Source organism: Staurois parvus, unplaced genomic scaffold (assembly GCF_062004578.1).
Source record: "Staurois parvus isolate SC_StPar_1 unplaced genomic scaffold, SC_StPar_1.0 ptg000551l, whole genome shotgun sequence".
NCBI classification, from domain to species: Eukaryota; Metazoa; Chordata; class Amphibia; order Anura; family Ranidae; genus Staurois; species Staurois parvus.
In genome coordinates this window covers 412,035-429,057 of record NW_028318347.1, presented here as the reverse complement: position 1 = coordinate 429,057, position 17,023 = coordinate 412,035, and the positions used below count along the sequence as shown (strand labels likewise).

General features: G+C 46.3%; 1 protein-coding gene across 2 annotated transcripts; it reads left to right on the top strand.

The window, feature by feature from the left end:
* The first annotated feature begins 419 nt into the window (after positions 1 to 419).
* On the top strand, positions 420 to 16,027 carry LOC149451029 (uncharacterized). 2 transcript variants are annotated; one of them, XM_089691143.1, is made up of 2 exons: positions 420 to 567; positions 13,982 to 16,027. In XM_089691143.1, the coding sequence occupies exon 2, from the start codon at positions 14,288 to 14,290 to the stop codon at positions 14,762 to 14,764; it is 477 nt and encodes a 158-aa protein (XP_089547269.1). In that variant the 5' UTR covers positions 420 to 567; positions 13,982 to 14,287; the 3' UTR covers positions 14,765 to 16,027. The 2 variants fall into 2 exon arrangements, with proteins under 2 accessions (XP_089547269.1, XP_089547270.1); XM_089691144.1 differs by having other exon boundaries at positions 420 to 571; positions 13,986 to 16,027.
* The last annotated feature ends 996 nt before the right edge of the window (positions 16,028 to 17,023 follow it).

The following is a 17,023-nucleotide window of genomic DNA, read 5'->3' as shown; positions in this document are numbered from 1 at the left end:
CCTTCTTTTGTTTTATTTATGTTTATTTATTTTCATTTCATTGTTTTGCTGTTTTTGGTTTCCCAACAGTAAAGCTCGGACAGCATGGAAATGCGCTTTGTCCTTCTCTTGTGGTCTTTTCACACTTCTTGTCCTCTTTTGCCTTTTCTGCTTTTTGTTTTCTGTTTTTCCCTGTTGTTTTATTCTTTTCAGCTATTTAGAGCAGCAACATCTATAGTCTGCTCTCCGTACGGCACCCTCTGTTTTAATCTGATCCGTCTCTCTTCCCGCCCAATGGGGGATGTATTTTGTTTCTTTACTTTGTTTTTTCCTTTTTTTTTTCTTTTATTCTCTTTCACGTTTTTATGCTTTTCAGCTTTTTGGAGCAGCGTCATCTAGTGTCTGCTCTCCATACTGCACCCTCTGTATCATTCAGTTCCGTGTCACTTCCTGTCCATGGAACACTTTTCCTGTTTTCGGCCATTTTAGATCCAGATATCTACAGGCTGAACACATTCTCCGTCTCCATCCTGAACACACGGCCACCATAGGGCCAGCATGGGATCTTCTCCATGTCAGAGCACACGGGTAAGTCAGGTGATCTCCTTGTGATGGAGATCAGAAATATTTTATTTTTGTTGAAATCAATGAGCGTGTCAAGCAGTATGCTTCATTAAATCTAGGAGTTCCTGTGCCTGCAGGGGGTGGGAGATGAGGCTGATCTAGGAGTTCCTGTGCCCCGTAGGGGGTGGGAGATGAGGGTGATCTAGGAGTTCCTGTTCCCTGCAGAGGGTGGGAGATGAGGCTGATCTAGGATTTCCTGCGCCCTGCAGGGGGTGGGAGATGAGGCTGACCTATGAGTTCCTGTGCCCTGCAGGGGGTGGGAGATGAGGCTGATCTATGAGTTCCTGTGCCCCGCAGGGGGTGGGAGATGAGGCTGATTTATCAGTTTCTGTGCCCCGCAGGGGGTGAGAGATGAGGTTGATGTATGGAGAGGATTGGAACACCTGAATCACATGATATGGAGGGGATTGGAACACCTGAGTCACATGATATGGAGGGGATTGGAACACCTGAGTCACATGATATGGAGGGGATTGGAACACCTGAGTCACATGATATGGAGGGGATTGGAACACCTGAGTCACATGATATGGAGGGGATTGGAACACCTGAGTCACATGATATGGAGGGGATTGGAACACCTGAGTCACATGATATGGAGGGGATTGGAACACCTGAGTCACATGATATGGAGGGGATTGGAACACCTGAGTCACATGATATGGAGGGGATTGGAACACCTGAATCACATGATATGGAGGGGATTGGAACACCTGAATCTCATGATTGGGGGATAATAAAATGTGCCAAAACCCCGAAAAACGGACGACCAATTAACCCACTAACGGTGCGAAAATCAACCGATTTTCGACCCGTCTATGGCCTGCAATAATCTTGGCCATAAAACCTGGAAGCTGATTGGTTTCTAGGCAGAAGTGAGATGGATTTTGCCCCCAAAGGTTCTGCTATGAATTTTTTTTGGGGGGGACTCTGAGAACAAAACAGTTCTCCTCCCTGTCAGCTCGGGCACACTGCACAGCACAGCTATCCACAGCAGTGTGAGTACAGTGATGCACAAAGACCCCACCCCCTAGTAAAATGCTCCCAGCACACAGGTAACCCTTTGATAACCCCTTCCTGCCCAGTGCCATTAGTACAGTGTCAGTGCTTTTTTTTAACACTGATCACTGTATTGGTGTCACTGGGGATGTTAGTGACACCAAGTCAGTTCCCCCCCCCCCCCCCCTCAGTGTCAGAATGCCCACCGCAGTCCCGCTATAAGTCGCTGATTGCAGCCATTACTAGTAAAAATGAAAAAGAAAACAAAAATCCCCGTATCTATACCGCCATTTGTAGACGGTACAACTTTCACCTCAACCAATTCATTTACACGTACTGGGATTTTTTTTTTAGCAGAATACATTTTGGCCTAAATTTATGATGAAATTTGATTTTTTTTTTATTTTTTTACTAGGCGTAATTAATAGCAAAAAGTAAAAAATATTATTTTTTTTCTCAATTCTCACTTTTTTTTTTTACATAACGCAAAAAATAAAAAACGCAGAGGTGATCAAATAGCACCGAAAGAAAGCTCAATTTGTGGGGAAAAAAGGATGTAAATTTGATTTGGGGGCGGTGTTGCGTGACCGCGCAATTGTCAGTTAAAGTAACGCAACGCCGTAACGCAAAATAAATGGCCCGGTCAGGAAGGGGGGGGGGATCCTCTGGAGGGAGAGGGCGGAATCCTATGGAGGAGGAGAAGGGAAATCCTCTGGAGGGGGAGGGGGAAATCCTCTGGAGGGGGAGGGGGGAATTCTCTGGAGGGGGAGGGGGGAATCCACTGGAGGGGGAAATCCTCTGGAGGGGGAGAAGGGAACCCACTGGAGGAGGAGAAGGGAACCCACTGGAGGAGGAGGGGGAATCCACTGGAGGGGGAGGGGGAAATCCTCTGGAGGGGGAGGGGGAAATCCTCTGGAGGGGGAGGGGGAAATCCTCTGGAGGGGGAGGGGGAAATCCTCTGGAGGGGGAGGGGGGAATCCTCTGGAGGGGGAGGGGGGAATCCTCTGGAGGGGGAGGGGGAAATCCTCTGGAGGAGGAGAAGGGAACCCACTGGAGGAGGAGAAGGGAACCCACTGGAGGAGGAGAAGGGAACCCACTGGAGGAGGAGAAGGGAACCCACTGGAGGAGGAGAAGGGAACCCACTGGAGGAGGAGAAGGGAACCCACTGGAGGAGGAGAAGGGAACCCACTGGAGGAGGAGAAGGGAACCCACTGGAGGAGGAGAAGGGAACCCACTGGAGGAGGAGAAGGGAACCCACTGGAGGAGGAGGGGGAATCCACGGGAGGGGGAGGGGGAAATCCTCTGGAGGAGGAGGGGGAATCCACGGGAGGAGGAAATCCTCTGGAGGAGGAGGGGGAATCCACGGGAGGGGGAAATCCTCTGGAGGAGGAGGGGGAATCCACGGGAGGGGGAAATCCTCTGGAGGAGGAGGGGGAATCCACTGGAGGGGGAATCCACTGGAGGGGGAATCCACTGGAGGGGGAGGGGGAATCCACTGGAGGGGGAGGAGGAAATCCTCTGGAGGAGGAGGGGGAATCCACTGGAGGGGGAGGGGGAAATCCTCTGGAGGAGGAGGGGGAATCCACTGGAGGGGAGGGGGAAATCCTCTGGAGGGTGAGGGGTTAAAGTTTAGCAAACTCTGTTCAACCTGAACCCAGGGCAGCTCACCTCATCACTAATAACAGCCCGCTCCTCGTTCTTTTGTTTTATTTATGTTTATTTATTTTCATTTCATTGTTTTGCTGTTTTTGGTTTCCCAACAGTAAAGCTCGGACAGCATGGAAATGCGCTTTGTCCTTCTCTTGTGGTCTTTTCACACTTCTTGTCCTCTTTTGCCTTTTCTGCTTTTTGTTTTCTGTTTTTCCCTGTTGTTTTATTCTTTTCAGCTATTTAGAGCAGCAACATCTATAGTCTGCTCTCCGTACATCACCCTCTGTTTTAATCTGATCCGTCTCTCTTCCCACCCAATGGGGGATGTATTTTGTTTCTTTACTTTGTTTTTTCCTTTTTTTTTTCTTTTATTCTCTTTCACGTTTTTATGCTTTTCAGCTTTTTGGAGCAGCGTCATCTAGTGTCTGCTCTCCATACTGCACCCTCTGTATCATTCAGTTCCGTGTCACTTCCTGTCCATGGAACACTTTTCCTGTTTTCGGCCATTTTAGATCCAGATATCTACAGGCTGAACACATTCTCCATCTCCATCCTGAACACACGGCCACCATAGGGCCAGCATGGGATCTCCATGTCAGAGCACACGGGTAAGTCAGGTGATCTCCTTGTGATGGAGATCAGAAATATTTTATTTTTGTTGAAATCAATGAGCGTGTCAAGCAGTATGCTTCATTAAATCTAGGAGTTCCTGTGCCTGCAGGGGGTGGGTGATGAGGTTGATCTAGGTGTTCTTGTTCCCGCAGGGGGTGGGAGATGAGGCTGATCTAGGAGTTCCTATGCCTGCAGGGGGTGGGAGATGAAGCTGATCTAGTAGTTCCTGTGCCCCGCAGGGGGTGGGAGATGAGGTTGATCTAGGTGTTCTTGTTCCCGCAGGGGGTGGGAGATGAGACTGATCTTGGAGTTCCTGTGCCCTGCAGGGGGTGGGAGATGAGACTGATCTAGGAGTTCCTGTGCCCCGCAGGGGTGGGAGATGAGGTTGATGTATGGAGGGGATTGGAACACCTGAATCACATGATATGGAGGGGATTGGAACACCTGAATCACATGATATGGAGGGGATTGGAACACCTGAATCACATGATATGGAGGGGATTGGAACACCTGAATCACATGATATGGAGGGGATTGGAACACCTGAATCACATGATATGGAGGGGATTGGAACACCTGAATCACATGATTTGGAGGGGATTGGAACACCTGAATCACATGATTTGGAGGGGATTGGAACACCTGAATCACATGATTTGGAGGGGATTGGAACACCTGAATCACATGATATGGAGGGGATTGGAACACCTGAATCACATGATATGGAGGGGATTGGAACACCTGAATCACATGATATGGAGGGGATTGGAACACCTGAATCACATGATATGGAGGGGATTGGAACACCTGAATCACATGATATGGAGGGGATTGGAACACCTGAATCACATGATATGGAGGGGATTGGAACACCTGAATCACATGATATGGAGGGGATTGGAACACCTGAATCACATGATATGGAGGGGATTGGAACACCTGAATCACATGATATGGAGGGGATTGGAACACCTGAATCACATGATATGGAGGGGATTGGAACACCTGAATCACATGATATGGAGGGGATTGGAACACCTGAATCACATGATATGGAGGGGATTGGAACACCTGAATCACATGATATGGAGGGGATTGGAACACCTGAATCACATGATATGGAGGGGATTGGAACACCTGAATCACATGATATGGAGGGGATTGGAACACCTGAATCACATGATATGGAGGGGATTGGAACACCTGAATCACATGATATGGAGGGGATTGGAACACCTGAATCACATGATATGGAGGGGATTGGAACACCTGAATCACATGATATGGAGGGGATTGGAACACCTGAATCACATGATATGGAGGGGATTGGAACACCTGAATCACATGATATGGAGGGGATTGGAACACCTGAATCACATGATTTGGAGGGGATTGGAACACCTGAATCACATGATTTGGAGGGGATTGGAACACCTGAATCACATGATTGGGGGATAAAAAAAAATGTGCCAAAACCCCGAAAAACGGCCGACCAATTAACCCACTAACGGTGCGAAAATCAGCCGATTTTCGACCCGTCTATGGCCTGCAATAGTCTTGGCCATAAAACCTGGAAGCTGATTGGTTTCTAGGCAGAAGTGAGATGGATTTTGCCCCCAAAGGTTCTGCTATGAATTTTTTTGGGGGGGGACTCTGAGAACAAAACAGTTCTCCTCCCTGTCAGCTCGGGCACACTGCACAGCACAGCCATCCACAGCAGTATGAGTACAGTGATGCACACAGACCCCACCCCCCAGTAAATCAGTCCCAGCACACAGGTAACCCTTTGATCGCCGCTCATGTTAACCCCTTCCTGCTCAGTGCCATTAGTACAGTGTCAGTGCTTTTTTTTTTTTTTTAGCACTGATCACTGTATTGGTGTCACTGGGGATGTAAGTGACACTAAGTCAGTTCCCCCCCCCAGTGTCAGAGTGCCCACCGCAGTCCCGCTATAAGTCGCTGATTGCAGCCATTACTAGTAAAAATGAAAAAGAAAACAAAAATCCCCGTATCTATACCGCCATTTGTAGACGGTACAACTTTCACCTCAACCAATTCATTTACACATACTGGGATTTTTTTTTTAGCAGAATACATTTTGGCCTAAATTTATGATGAAATTTGATTTTTTTTTATTTTTTTACTAGGCGTGTTTAATAGCAAAAAGTAAAAAATATTGTTTTTTTTTTCTCAAAATTGTCACTTTTTTTTTTTTTATATAGCGCAAAAAATAAAAAACACAGAGGCGATCAAATAGCACTGAAAGAAAGCTCAATTTGTGGGGAAAAAAGGATGTAAATTTGATTTGGGGGCGGTGTTGCGTGACCGCGCAATTGTCAAAGTAACGCAATGCCGTAACGCAAAAAAATGTCTGGTCAGGAAGCGGGGGGGAATCCTCTGAAGGGGGAGGGGAGAATCCTCTGGAGGAGGAGAAGGGAATCCTCTGGAGGAGGAGAAGGGAATCCTCTGGAGGAGGAGAAGGGAATCCTCTGGAGGAGGAGAAGGGAATCCTCTGGAGGGGGAGGGGGAAATCCTCTGGAGGGGGAGGGGGAAATCCTCTGGAGGGGGAGGGGGAAATCCTCTGGAGGGGGAGGGGGAAATCCTCTGGAGGGTGAGGGGTTAAAGTTTAGCTAACTCTGTTCAACCTGAACCCAGGGCAGCTCACCTCATCACTAATAACAGCCCGCTCCTCCTTCTTTTGTTTTATTTATTTTTGTTTTATTTATTTTTATTTGTTTTCATTTCATTGTTTTGCTGTTTTTGGTTTCCCAACAGTAAAGCTCGGACAGCATGGAAATGCGCTTTGTCCTTCTCTTGTGGTCTTTTCACACTTCTTGTCCTCTTTTGCCTTTTCTGCTTTTTGTTTTGTTTTTTTTCCCTGTTGTTTTATTCTTTTCAGCTATTTAGAGCAGCAACATCTATAGTCTGCTCTCCGTACGGCACCCTCTGTTTTAATCTGATCCATCTCTCTTCCCGCCCAATGGGGGATGTGTTTTTGTTTCTTTACTTTGTTTTTCCTTTTTTTTTTTTTTTATTCTCTTTCACGTTTTTATGCTTTTCAGCTTTTTGGAGCAGCGTCATCTAGTGTCTGCTCTCCATACTGCACCCTCTGTATCATTCATTTCCGTGTCACTTCCTGTCCATGGAACACTTTTCCTGTTTTCGGCCATTTTAGATCCAGATATCTACAGGCTGAACACATTCTCCGTCTCCATCCTGAACACACGGCCACCATAGGGCCAGCATGGGATCTCCATGTCAGAGCACACGGGTAAGAAAGGTGATCTCCTTGTGATGGAGATCAGAAATATTTAATTTTTGTTGAAATCAATGAGCGTGTCAAGCAGTATGCTTCATTAAATCTAGGAGTTCCTGTGCCTGCAGGGGGTGGGAGATGAGGCTGATCTAGGAGTTGCTGTGCCCCCCAGGGGGTGGGAGATGAGGCTGATCTAGGAGTTCCTGTGCCTGCAGAGGGTGGGAGATGAGGGTAATCTAGGAGTTCCTGTGCCCCCCAGAAGGTGGGAGATGAGGTTGCTGTACGAGTTAATGTGCCCCCCAAAGGGTGGGAGATGAAGCTGCTCTAGGAGTACCTGTGCACCCCGGGGGTGAGAAATTAGGTTGATCTCGGAGTTCCTGTGCCCGCAGGGGGTGAGAGATAAGGTTGATGTATGGTCCTGTGCCCGCAGGGGGTGGGAGATGAGGCTGATCTAGGAGTTCCTGTGCCCTGCAGGGGGTGGGAGATGAGGGTCATCTAGAAGTTCCTGTGCCCCACAGGGGGTGGGAGATGAGGCTGATCTAGAAGTTCCTGTGCCCCACAGGGGGTGGGAGATGAGGGTCATCTAGAAGTTCCTGTGCCCCACAGGGGGTGGGAGATGAGGCTGATCTAGAAGTTCCTGTGCCCCACAGGGGGTGGGAGATGAGGCTGATCTAGAAGTTCCTGTGCCCCACAGGGGGTGGGAGATGAGGCTGATCTAGAAGTTCCTGTGCCCCACAGGGGGTGGGAGATGAGGCTGATCTAGAAGTTCCTGTGCCCCACAGGGGGTGGGAGATGAGGCTGATCTAGAAGTTCCTTTGCCCCACAGGGGGTGGGAGATGAGGCTGATCTAGAAGTTCCTTTGCCCCACAGGGAGTGGGAGATGAGGCTGATCTAGTAGTTCCTGTGCCCCACAGGGGGTAGCAGATGAGGGTGATTTAGGAGTTCCTGTGCCCCACAAGGGGTAGCAGATGAGGGTGATCTAGGAGTTCCTGTTCCCCACAGGGGGTGGGAGATGAAGCTGATCTAGTAGTTCCTGTGCCCGCAGGGGGTGGGAGATGAGGTTGATCTAGGAGTTCCTGTGCCCAGCAGGGGGTGGTGGATGAGGCTGATCTATGATTTCCTGCACCCCGCAGGGGGTGGGAGATGAGGCTGATCTAGGAGTTCCTGTTTCCCACAGGGGGTGGGAGATGATGCTGATATAGGAGCTCCTGTTCCAAGCAGGGGGAGGGAGATGAGGCTGATCTAGGAGTTCCTGTGACTACAGGTGGTGGGAGATGAAGCTGCTCTAGGAGTACCTGTGCACCCCGGGGGTGAGAAATTAGGTTGATCTCGGAGTTCCTGTGCCCGCAGGGGGTGAGAGATAAGGTTGATGTATGTTCCTGTGCCCGCAGGGGGTGGGAGATGAGGCTGATCTAGGAGTTTCTGTGCCCCGCAGGGGGTGGGAGATGAGGCTGATCTAGGAGTTCCTGTGCCCCGCAGGGGGTGGGAGATGAGGGTGATCTAGGAGTTCCTGTGCCCCCCAGTGGGTGGGAGATGAGGGTAATCTATAGGTTCCTATGCCTGCAGTGGGTGGGAGATGAGGTTGATCTAGGAGCTCCTGTGTGCCGCAGGGGTGAAAGAAGAGGGTAATCTATGAGTTCCTGTGCCCCGCAGGGGTGGTAGATGAGGTTGATCTAGTTGTTCTTGTGCCCGCAGGGGGTGGGAGATAAGGCTGATCTAGGAGTTCCTGTTCCCCGCAGGGGGTGGGAGATGAGGTTGATCTACAGGTGAAACTTTAAAAATGAGAATCTGGTGCAAAAGTTCATTTATTTCAGTGCAGCAACTTAAAAGGTGAAACTAATATATGAGATAGACTCATTACATGCAAAGCCAGATAGTTCAAGCCGTGATTTGTCATCATTGTGATGATTATGGCTTACAGCTCATGAAAACCCCAAATCCAAAATCTCAGAAAATGAGAATATTGTGAAAAGGTGGAATAATCTCGGCTCAAAGTGTCCCACTCTAATCAGCTCATTCAGCCATAACACCTGCAAAGGGTTCCTGAGCCTTTAAATGGTCTCTCAGTCTGGTTCAGTAGGAATCACAATCATGGAAAAGACTGCTGACCTGACACCATCACTGACACCCTCCATAAGGAGGGAAAGCCTCAAAAAGGGAATTGCAGAAGAAGTTGGATGTTCCCAAAGTGCTGTATCAAAGCACATTAATAGAAAGTTATGTGGAAGGGAAAAGTGTGGAAGAAAATGGTGCACAAGCAGCAGGCATGACCACAGCCTGGAGAGGATTGTCAGGAAAAGGCCATTCAAAAGTGTTGGGGACTTTCACAAGGAGTGGACTGAGGCTGGAGTCAGTGCATCAAGAGCCACCACACACAGATGGATCCTGGACATGGGCTTCAAATGTCGTATTCCTCTTGTCAAGCCGCTCCTGAACAACAAACAACGTCAGAAGCGTCTTACCTGGGCTAAAGAAAAACAGACCTGGCCTGCTGCTCAGTGGTCCAAAGTCCTCTTTTCTGATGAGAGCAACTTTTGCATCTCATTTGGAAACCAAGGACCCCGAGTATGGAGGAAGAATGGAGAGGCCCAAGGACCCCCGAGTATGGAGGAAGAATGGAGAGGCCCAAGGACCCCGAGTATGGAGGAAGAATGGAGAGGCCCAAGGACCCTGAGTATGGAGGAAGAATGGAGAGGCACACACTGATGCTTGAAGTCCAGTGTGAAGTTTCCACAGTCTGTGTTGATTTGGGAGCCATGTCATCTGCTGGTGTTGGTCCACTGTGCTTCATTAAGTCCAGGGACAACGCAGCCGTCTACCAGGAGATTTTGGAGCACTTCATGCTTCCTTCTGCAGACCAGCTTTATGGGGATGGTGACTTCATTTTCCAGCAGGACTTGGCTCCGCCCACACTGCCAAAAGCACCAAAACCTGGTTCAATGACCGTGGAATTACTGTGCTTGATTGGACAGCAAACTCGCCTGACCTGAACCCCATAGAGAATCTATGGGGCATTGCCAAGAGAAAGATGAGAGACATGAGACCGAACAATGCAGAAGAGCTGAAGGCCGCTATTGAGGCATCCTGGTCTTCCATAACACCTCAGCAGTGCCCCAGGCTGATAGCTTCCATGCCACGCCGCATTGAGGCAGTACTTGGTTTAGGCCCCTTTTGCAGCAATTACTGAGTACATATGCATGCTTCTACTTTTCAGAGGTGCGATATTGTTCTATGTACAATCCGTGTTTTATTGATTGCATGGAATATTCTCATTTTCTGAGATTGTGGATTTGGGGTTTTCATGAGCTGTAAGCCATAATCATCACAATGATGACAAATCACGGCTTGAACTATCTTGCTTTGCATGTAATGAGTCTATCTCATGTATTTCACCTTTTATTGCACCTTTTATTGCATTACTGAAATAAATGAACTTTTGCACGATATTAAAATTTTTTGAGTTTCACCTGTATGTGTGACCAGTGCTGCCTATAGCAAAGACCTCTCCCCTCAGGTACCTGGTCCCTGCCCGGATTGCAACATTCATTCCATCCTAATCCCTGACTTGTTTCCATGGCTGCTATGAAGCAGTTACCAGCCTTCACATGTGGTGGACCTGCCCGGTTGTTCTAACGTATTGGTGCAAAATATTCCATATGCCTACAGTTCTTTATGAAGAAGTTACAGTATATATATCCATCCGGCCACTGCCTCATTTAATAACAAGCCCCAAGAAGTATACCTTATGGTGTGTCTCCAAGCTATGGATGGAAGGAAAGGGATCACCCCACCGGCAAGTGAGAAGAGGGGAGCATGAGTCAGAGCAATTCCAGTGTCAGCCAATACAAGTAAGGGGATGGATGCAGTGTGACCAAGCCCTAGTGGGCGGGGGGGAAATGCATTAGAGGGCGTGGCTAGAATGGCAGCTGAGGCCATTCCTCAACACTGGACTGGGGTCGGTTGACCAGCATCCATTCCATTACTTGCATAAGGCCCAAGAAGTGACACACTGGCAATTCAAACTACTCCTGTAGGTCACCATCACGGCTTAGCAAACCATAGCGAAGGCCTGGAAATCCCCCCCACCTCAATACCACTGAAACTAAGAATAGTGTCACTCAAGCCACGATACATGTCAAAGTAGAAGCCGTCCTATTAGACAGAGTGCATAAAAATGAACAACTATGGCAACCATGGGTTGACCATTTCCTACCCTCAAACTCTGATGAAATGATGAAACCTTACTCTCTTTGTAGTCCTGAGTCCATTAGGTAACCCACTACTCAGTTCCTACTCTATACAGGCACACACCCTCCCCCCCCCCCCCCCCTGGGGACCTCCTCCCTCCCCCCTTATCTGTACCCCTTTCTTCACTACTCTTGCTCTTATCTCTCCATTGCTCTCTTCCTTTTCACCTTTCCTCTCATTACCTCTTCATCCCTTATGGGGTTTTCCCAATTGGGGCAACCTACACTATCAGATTGAGTTTTCAGTGAGGCGGACAGGTCACCCACTCGTCTGCCACTGATATCTGCATACAGGTTGAAGTACTAAATCTATACTCCCACTGTGAGAGTACCAGAAATGATATTATAGAGTATATAACATGTTTCAGTCTCTACATTCACTCCTCCCTTGATACTATAGCACTGTTATCTCTTGCTGAAGTTAAAGTAGAGCTCCACCCAAAAGGGGAAGTCCCGCTTTAAGGACCCCACTCCCCAATAAGAACTGGCACCTTTTGGGGGGTGGAGTACCTGAAATTGACAAGTATTTGCTTCCACCTCTGCTGCAATCACATAGGTCGGGTGGGCAAACTGGGGCTCTCCAGCTGTTGTGGAACTACATTTCCCATGAGGAATTGCAAAGACTGGAAGTTACAAGCATGACTCCTATGACTTGCAGAGGCATTATGGAACTTGTATTCTTGCAACAGCTGGAGAGCCACAGTTTGCCCACCCCTGACCTAGGTGATCAGTTGTCCTCCCCCCCTCCCTCCCTGTAGTATTCTGGGAAAGGACCATTCACAAAGCACAGTGATACTCACTCTTGAAGCTGCAAGCTGTCACAGCTGGGTGCCCACTTTGAAGATGCCGGCACTGGAAACACAGGGCAGCCGGTGAAACGGGCTGTGGGGAGGACAGCATGAGATCGAGGGACAGGTAAGTGTCCATTTTTTAATAGCAGCTACAGTTTTTGTAGCTGATGACTTTTATTTTTTTTTATTTTCACTGGAACTCCACTTTAATGTATGAAGATATTATTTGTACTGTACAAATTACAACCTGTACGTTACCTCTAAGGGTTGTACCCCTTCTGACTTACTGTTGGTGAGTCCTGCAATCACATTGTTATCAGCTCCTTGTAAAACTATTATCTCTTTCCAATAAAATCTATGAACAAGAGAAGATATGGACCCCACAATTCCTCTATATACTCCACAATTCTCCCATGTGGACACCTCGTAAGTGGTTCTCCAGTATAGACTCCCAGTTTGGAGAACTCATTTAAAAGAAGCCGTCAGCTAGAATCAAACTCACTACTCTACAGTATGGTGAAGACCAAGGAGGCCTAGCAATACCAAATGTTAGACTTTATATTATAGCTGCCCAACTTCAACATCTTACCAGGTGGGACTTAGTAGACACATTAGATCCCATCCATCGGTTTCTACTTCCATCAGATACAGATTTCACATCACTCTCACACTTGTTAATGGGCTTCAGATGACACCAGTGGGAAAGGCATGATCTCTCATATATTTATTCCAGTCTTTTGATTCTTACTTGACTTGTAGAAGGAAATGGGAAACAGAGAAAATAAGAGAGAGTGGTGGGAGGTGATTGTGACCTCCATACCTCTCATCTCTCTGTCCTCTTCACAGAAACTCAGTCATTTCTTTTGCATAGATCTTTCAGGACTCCAGCTCAATTGTTCAGCTAGGACAGGAGGGATTTCCCCTTATGACCCCAATTGTAGCGGTGATGTCGGGGATTTGATACACATGTTTTGGAGATGTCCAAAATTATTCAAAAAGTGGAACGATATGACCAGTATTGTAATGTTGGTATTCAATATTCCTCGGGTGTGCCTCTTGGTCTCAATAGAGGAGGAATTATTTACACCTCCTCCTATTACAAGTCATATAGCAATAGTGAGGCTGCTTGACCATAACAAATATCCTGATCTTGGCTATCATCTCAAACTCCCAGCAGACACCAGTGGATTGAGCAGGTGATCTCCACATTAACATGTGAAAAACTAACTTACCAACATTGTAATTCCTGCAGGAGATGTATGTCTGGCAGAACTGGCTGGATACTCCTTGCTCACTATTCGTTAATTCTTCATAGGCTTTTAAAATTTTAGCTCTTTTAGCCCCATAGAAGGAGAACGGCCAGTTGTATCCTACTGAATGGTGACTACATGGGGGACCCATACTTGGGGTATGATCCTGGAGACACGGGCCTCATTGATTGGTGTCTATGTATGTACTGGGGGAGTTACTTGCCGTGTACAGCTGAATTGTTCTAGGTTGTTTCTTCTTTTCTCTGTTCATTTGTTTATAAAAGGTAAAAGTGACACCATAGACAAAGCAAGTTATTGTTCTGTATGATCTGTAACAGTGCCACAACCGCCTATACATGAGAATGTATGACTCCATTGTCTGGGCTGAATGTTGGGAATACTGTGCGCACTTATAAACTTTCTTAATAAAATCTATTTGATTAAAAAATACTGTAGATAATGCTGTACATATTCTTTCTATTCATAAGATATGTTTAGTAATGAATATTAAAAATAGAAAGCAACTTTATGTAGCCCTTTATATAGAATTCTATCTTTTTTCTTTCTCTACAGGCAGATTGATGAACCAGGTTTTTGGGACATTTTGGTCTTCATGAATACAGCTGAGTCACATGGAAAACAAGACATATGGGTGTCTTAATTGACTGAAAGTCTTTACTGCAGTTCACTGGAGGATTCACACGGGATACAAGTCCTATCTGTGTTCTAAAAGTCATGGTTTGGATCCTCTTCCACATTGATCCAGCAGGAGAAAAGTAATTTCAGTGTTCTGGAAGTGACAATTACTTTACACTAAAGTCTAAACCACGTATACATAAAAGGAGTCATTTCATACTACTTTTTTTTGGAGATTTTACAATGGAGAGAAAATTTATCACACATCAGAAGGTTCACAATGGAGGGAAGCCATATCCTTGTTCTGAATGTGAAAAAACTTTTATAAGCAAGTGTGAGCTTACAGTACACCAACGAGTTCACACTGGAGAGAAGCCATATCAGTGTTCTGAATGTGATAAAGCTTTTGCTCAGAAATCACTTCTTAAAGGTCACCAGAGTATTCACACTGGAGAGAGGCCATATCAGTGTTCTGAATGTGATAAAACTTTTACACAGAAGTCACATCTTATCATACACCGGAGGATTCACACTGGAGAGAAACCATATAAGTGTTCTGAATGTGATAAAGCTTTTTCACAGAAGTCAAGTCTTATCACACACCAGAGGATTCACACTGGAGAGAAGCCATATCAGTGTTCTGAATGTGACAAAGTGTTTACACGAAAGTCAGATCTTGTCAAACACCAGAGGGTTCACACTGGAGAGAAATCAGTTTAATGCTCTCAATGTCACAAAACCTTTACAGTTAATGCCGGTCCAATTTATCATTAGAGGATTCAAATCTCAGCATAGATTAAATTCTGGAAGAAAAGCGATATTACAAGAGTTTCAGGTGTCACAAGCTAGTTTCACGTCCCCAATGTCATCCCACAAGCTAGAGAAGAAGGGAGAAGATAAAATGTTACTTTAAAGGAAACAAACTAAAATCTGAGCAAACTGGAATGTAATGATCGGATGAACTGAGTTTAGTGCTTATGTCCATCAATACACAACTAGAAGGGATTTAAATATTTTACCTTTTGACAATTTTTTTAAGATAAGCAACAATAACTGAACAGCTTCCCTCATGATTCTCATCTTTATCTTTTTTTATGGAGCTTTGAATGAACATGCAATGCTTTTTCATGATTCACCAACTGAATTGTGTTTCCAAGCATTTTCTTCATTTCTGGATCCTGAGGTAATACATGACCAACACTGCCTCAGTACCAGAGACTAGGATGGGGTCTATTGTCATCTTACCAAGTCTCTGAAGCCTCAGTGGGAGAGTCCATTCCAGGTTCTTCTGACTATTGATGCATCATCAGCCAGGCTTGAGGTCTCCAGCTAAGCCCACCTTGTCCATTCCTCCCATTACATGTTCCATCTCCTCTCCCATTATCAATGCCTTCTTTCCACATTTCATCTTTTCAGGCAGGTCTGCGGCTGTGACACCAGCTAGAAAGAAGTCTCTGTTCAGTGAGAAAACAACATCCCAAGCTGATTCAGGCCTTCCAATACTGAGTTACTGCTGATTTAGGGGATGTATTCAGCAGTAAAACGTAAGCCCAGCTGGCCACTTGTGTTCCATGTGGTTCTGCCAAATGGGATTCCATCAGGTGAAGATCAGAAATCCTTGTTCCATGTTTTCTCTTTCCAGCTATTACTCCTCTCCATAGACTAATCACACAATACAACTGCCAGAGATCTGAACTTACAAAGTGCTGAGTGTGCGGTCATATTCCTACCACTTCTTCCGGGGGACTGACATTCCTCTGATTGGGGTTCACAATAATCACTCTGAGTGCACACATCTCTTTTTGGTGGAAAGTTTGTAAAGAAAACTTCTTCTCCCTGGAAATATTACAACGTTGGAACCAAAGTGTAACTATGGGCAAAATCAATAATGACATTATGGAAATCTGTCATTAGAGCAGGTTTTGTTTTTCTGAGTCTCCCCTTGTCACATATTTAGATAAACCTCCCAGTAGATTTTTTTTTTTCTATTTGTAGAAGGCCAAGCTTTTTGGAAAAAATGGCAGTTGGAGAGGTTGGGGCAAATCCTATAACACTGCTGGGGGTGCTCACAACTGTCAGTTGTCATTCATATGGGGGTTGGACCTTATAGAGAACCTGTTGCTGTAACTGCTGTAGAAGCGTTAGCTGAAGTTGGGCTTTACTTGTTGTGTGTCTTACTTATAATCTATCTAAGACTTCCTTGTACAGGGTGACAACACTGCTGTGTAATGTTCCTGCAGAATGATCAGGGTTGTCACCCTGTTACAGAAGGTGGGAAAATAACAGATCTACAGACAGGACCAACAGCTGATACAACTATGTTGCAGAGGGAACTCTGGGAATGCTAATGACAGATTGCATTACACATTCAGTTAGCAGACTTCCTGCTGTTGGTCTGATGTTTGAATTGTGTTCTGATATTTACTGTCCTGCTGTAAAAGGTGTAAATGATCGCCCGCATGTTTCCTGTAGTAGCAGGGACTACAAACTCATATCAGGAATAGTAGGATGGCTACCTACCCAAGGGGGTCACCTTTTTCGATTTGGGGGAAACATTTCACATGGTTTCTTAACTTCCATTAATGACACCGACAAGGGGAGTCTCACTTCACTAAAATAGGAGAGCCAATCACAGGCCAGTAACATTTCATGGTGTCTCAATGTATTGCAGAATGTTTAATTCCCATTGGTCCAATGGATTCCTAGTTCTTCCAGATGCATTGCTTCTTGTGTGGAAGGAGCACCCTAAAATGTCTTCCCTTTAATTCCACCCATAGCTGTACTTTAGGTAATGTTGCCCCTCCCCCATATCTGTAAGGGAAAGCCTCAATTTCTCCCAATACTCCCCTGACCTTCCAGTGAGAAGAAACATTTTCTCTGGAGTGGAGATGTTTTATGCAGTGAGCCCTTCATAGACGGGATGGAGAATCTAAGTAATCTAAGATAAGTAAGATGAACCGGTGTACTGGAGTCATGGAT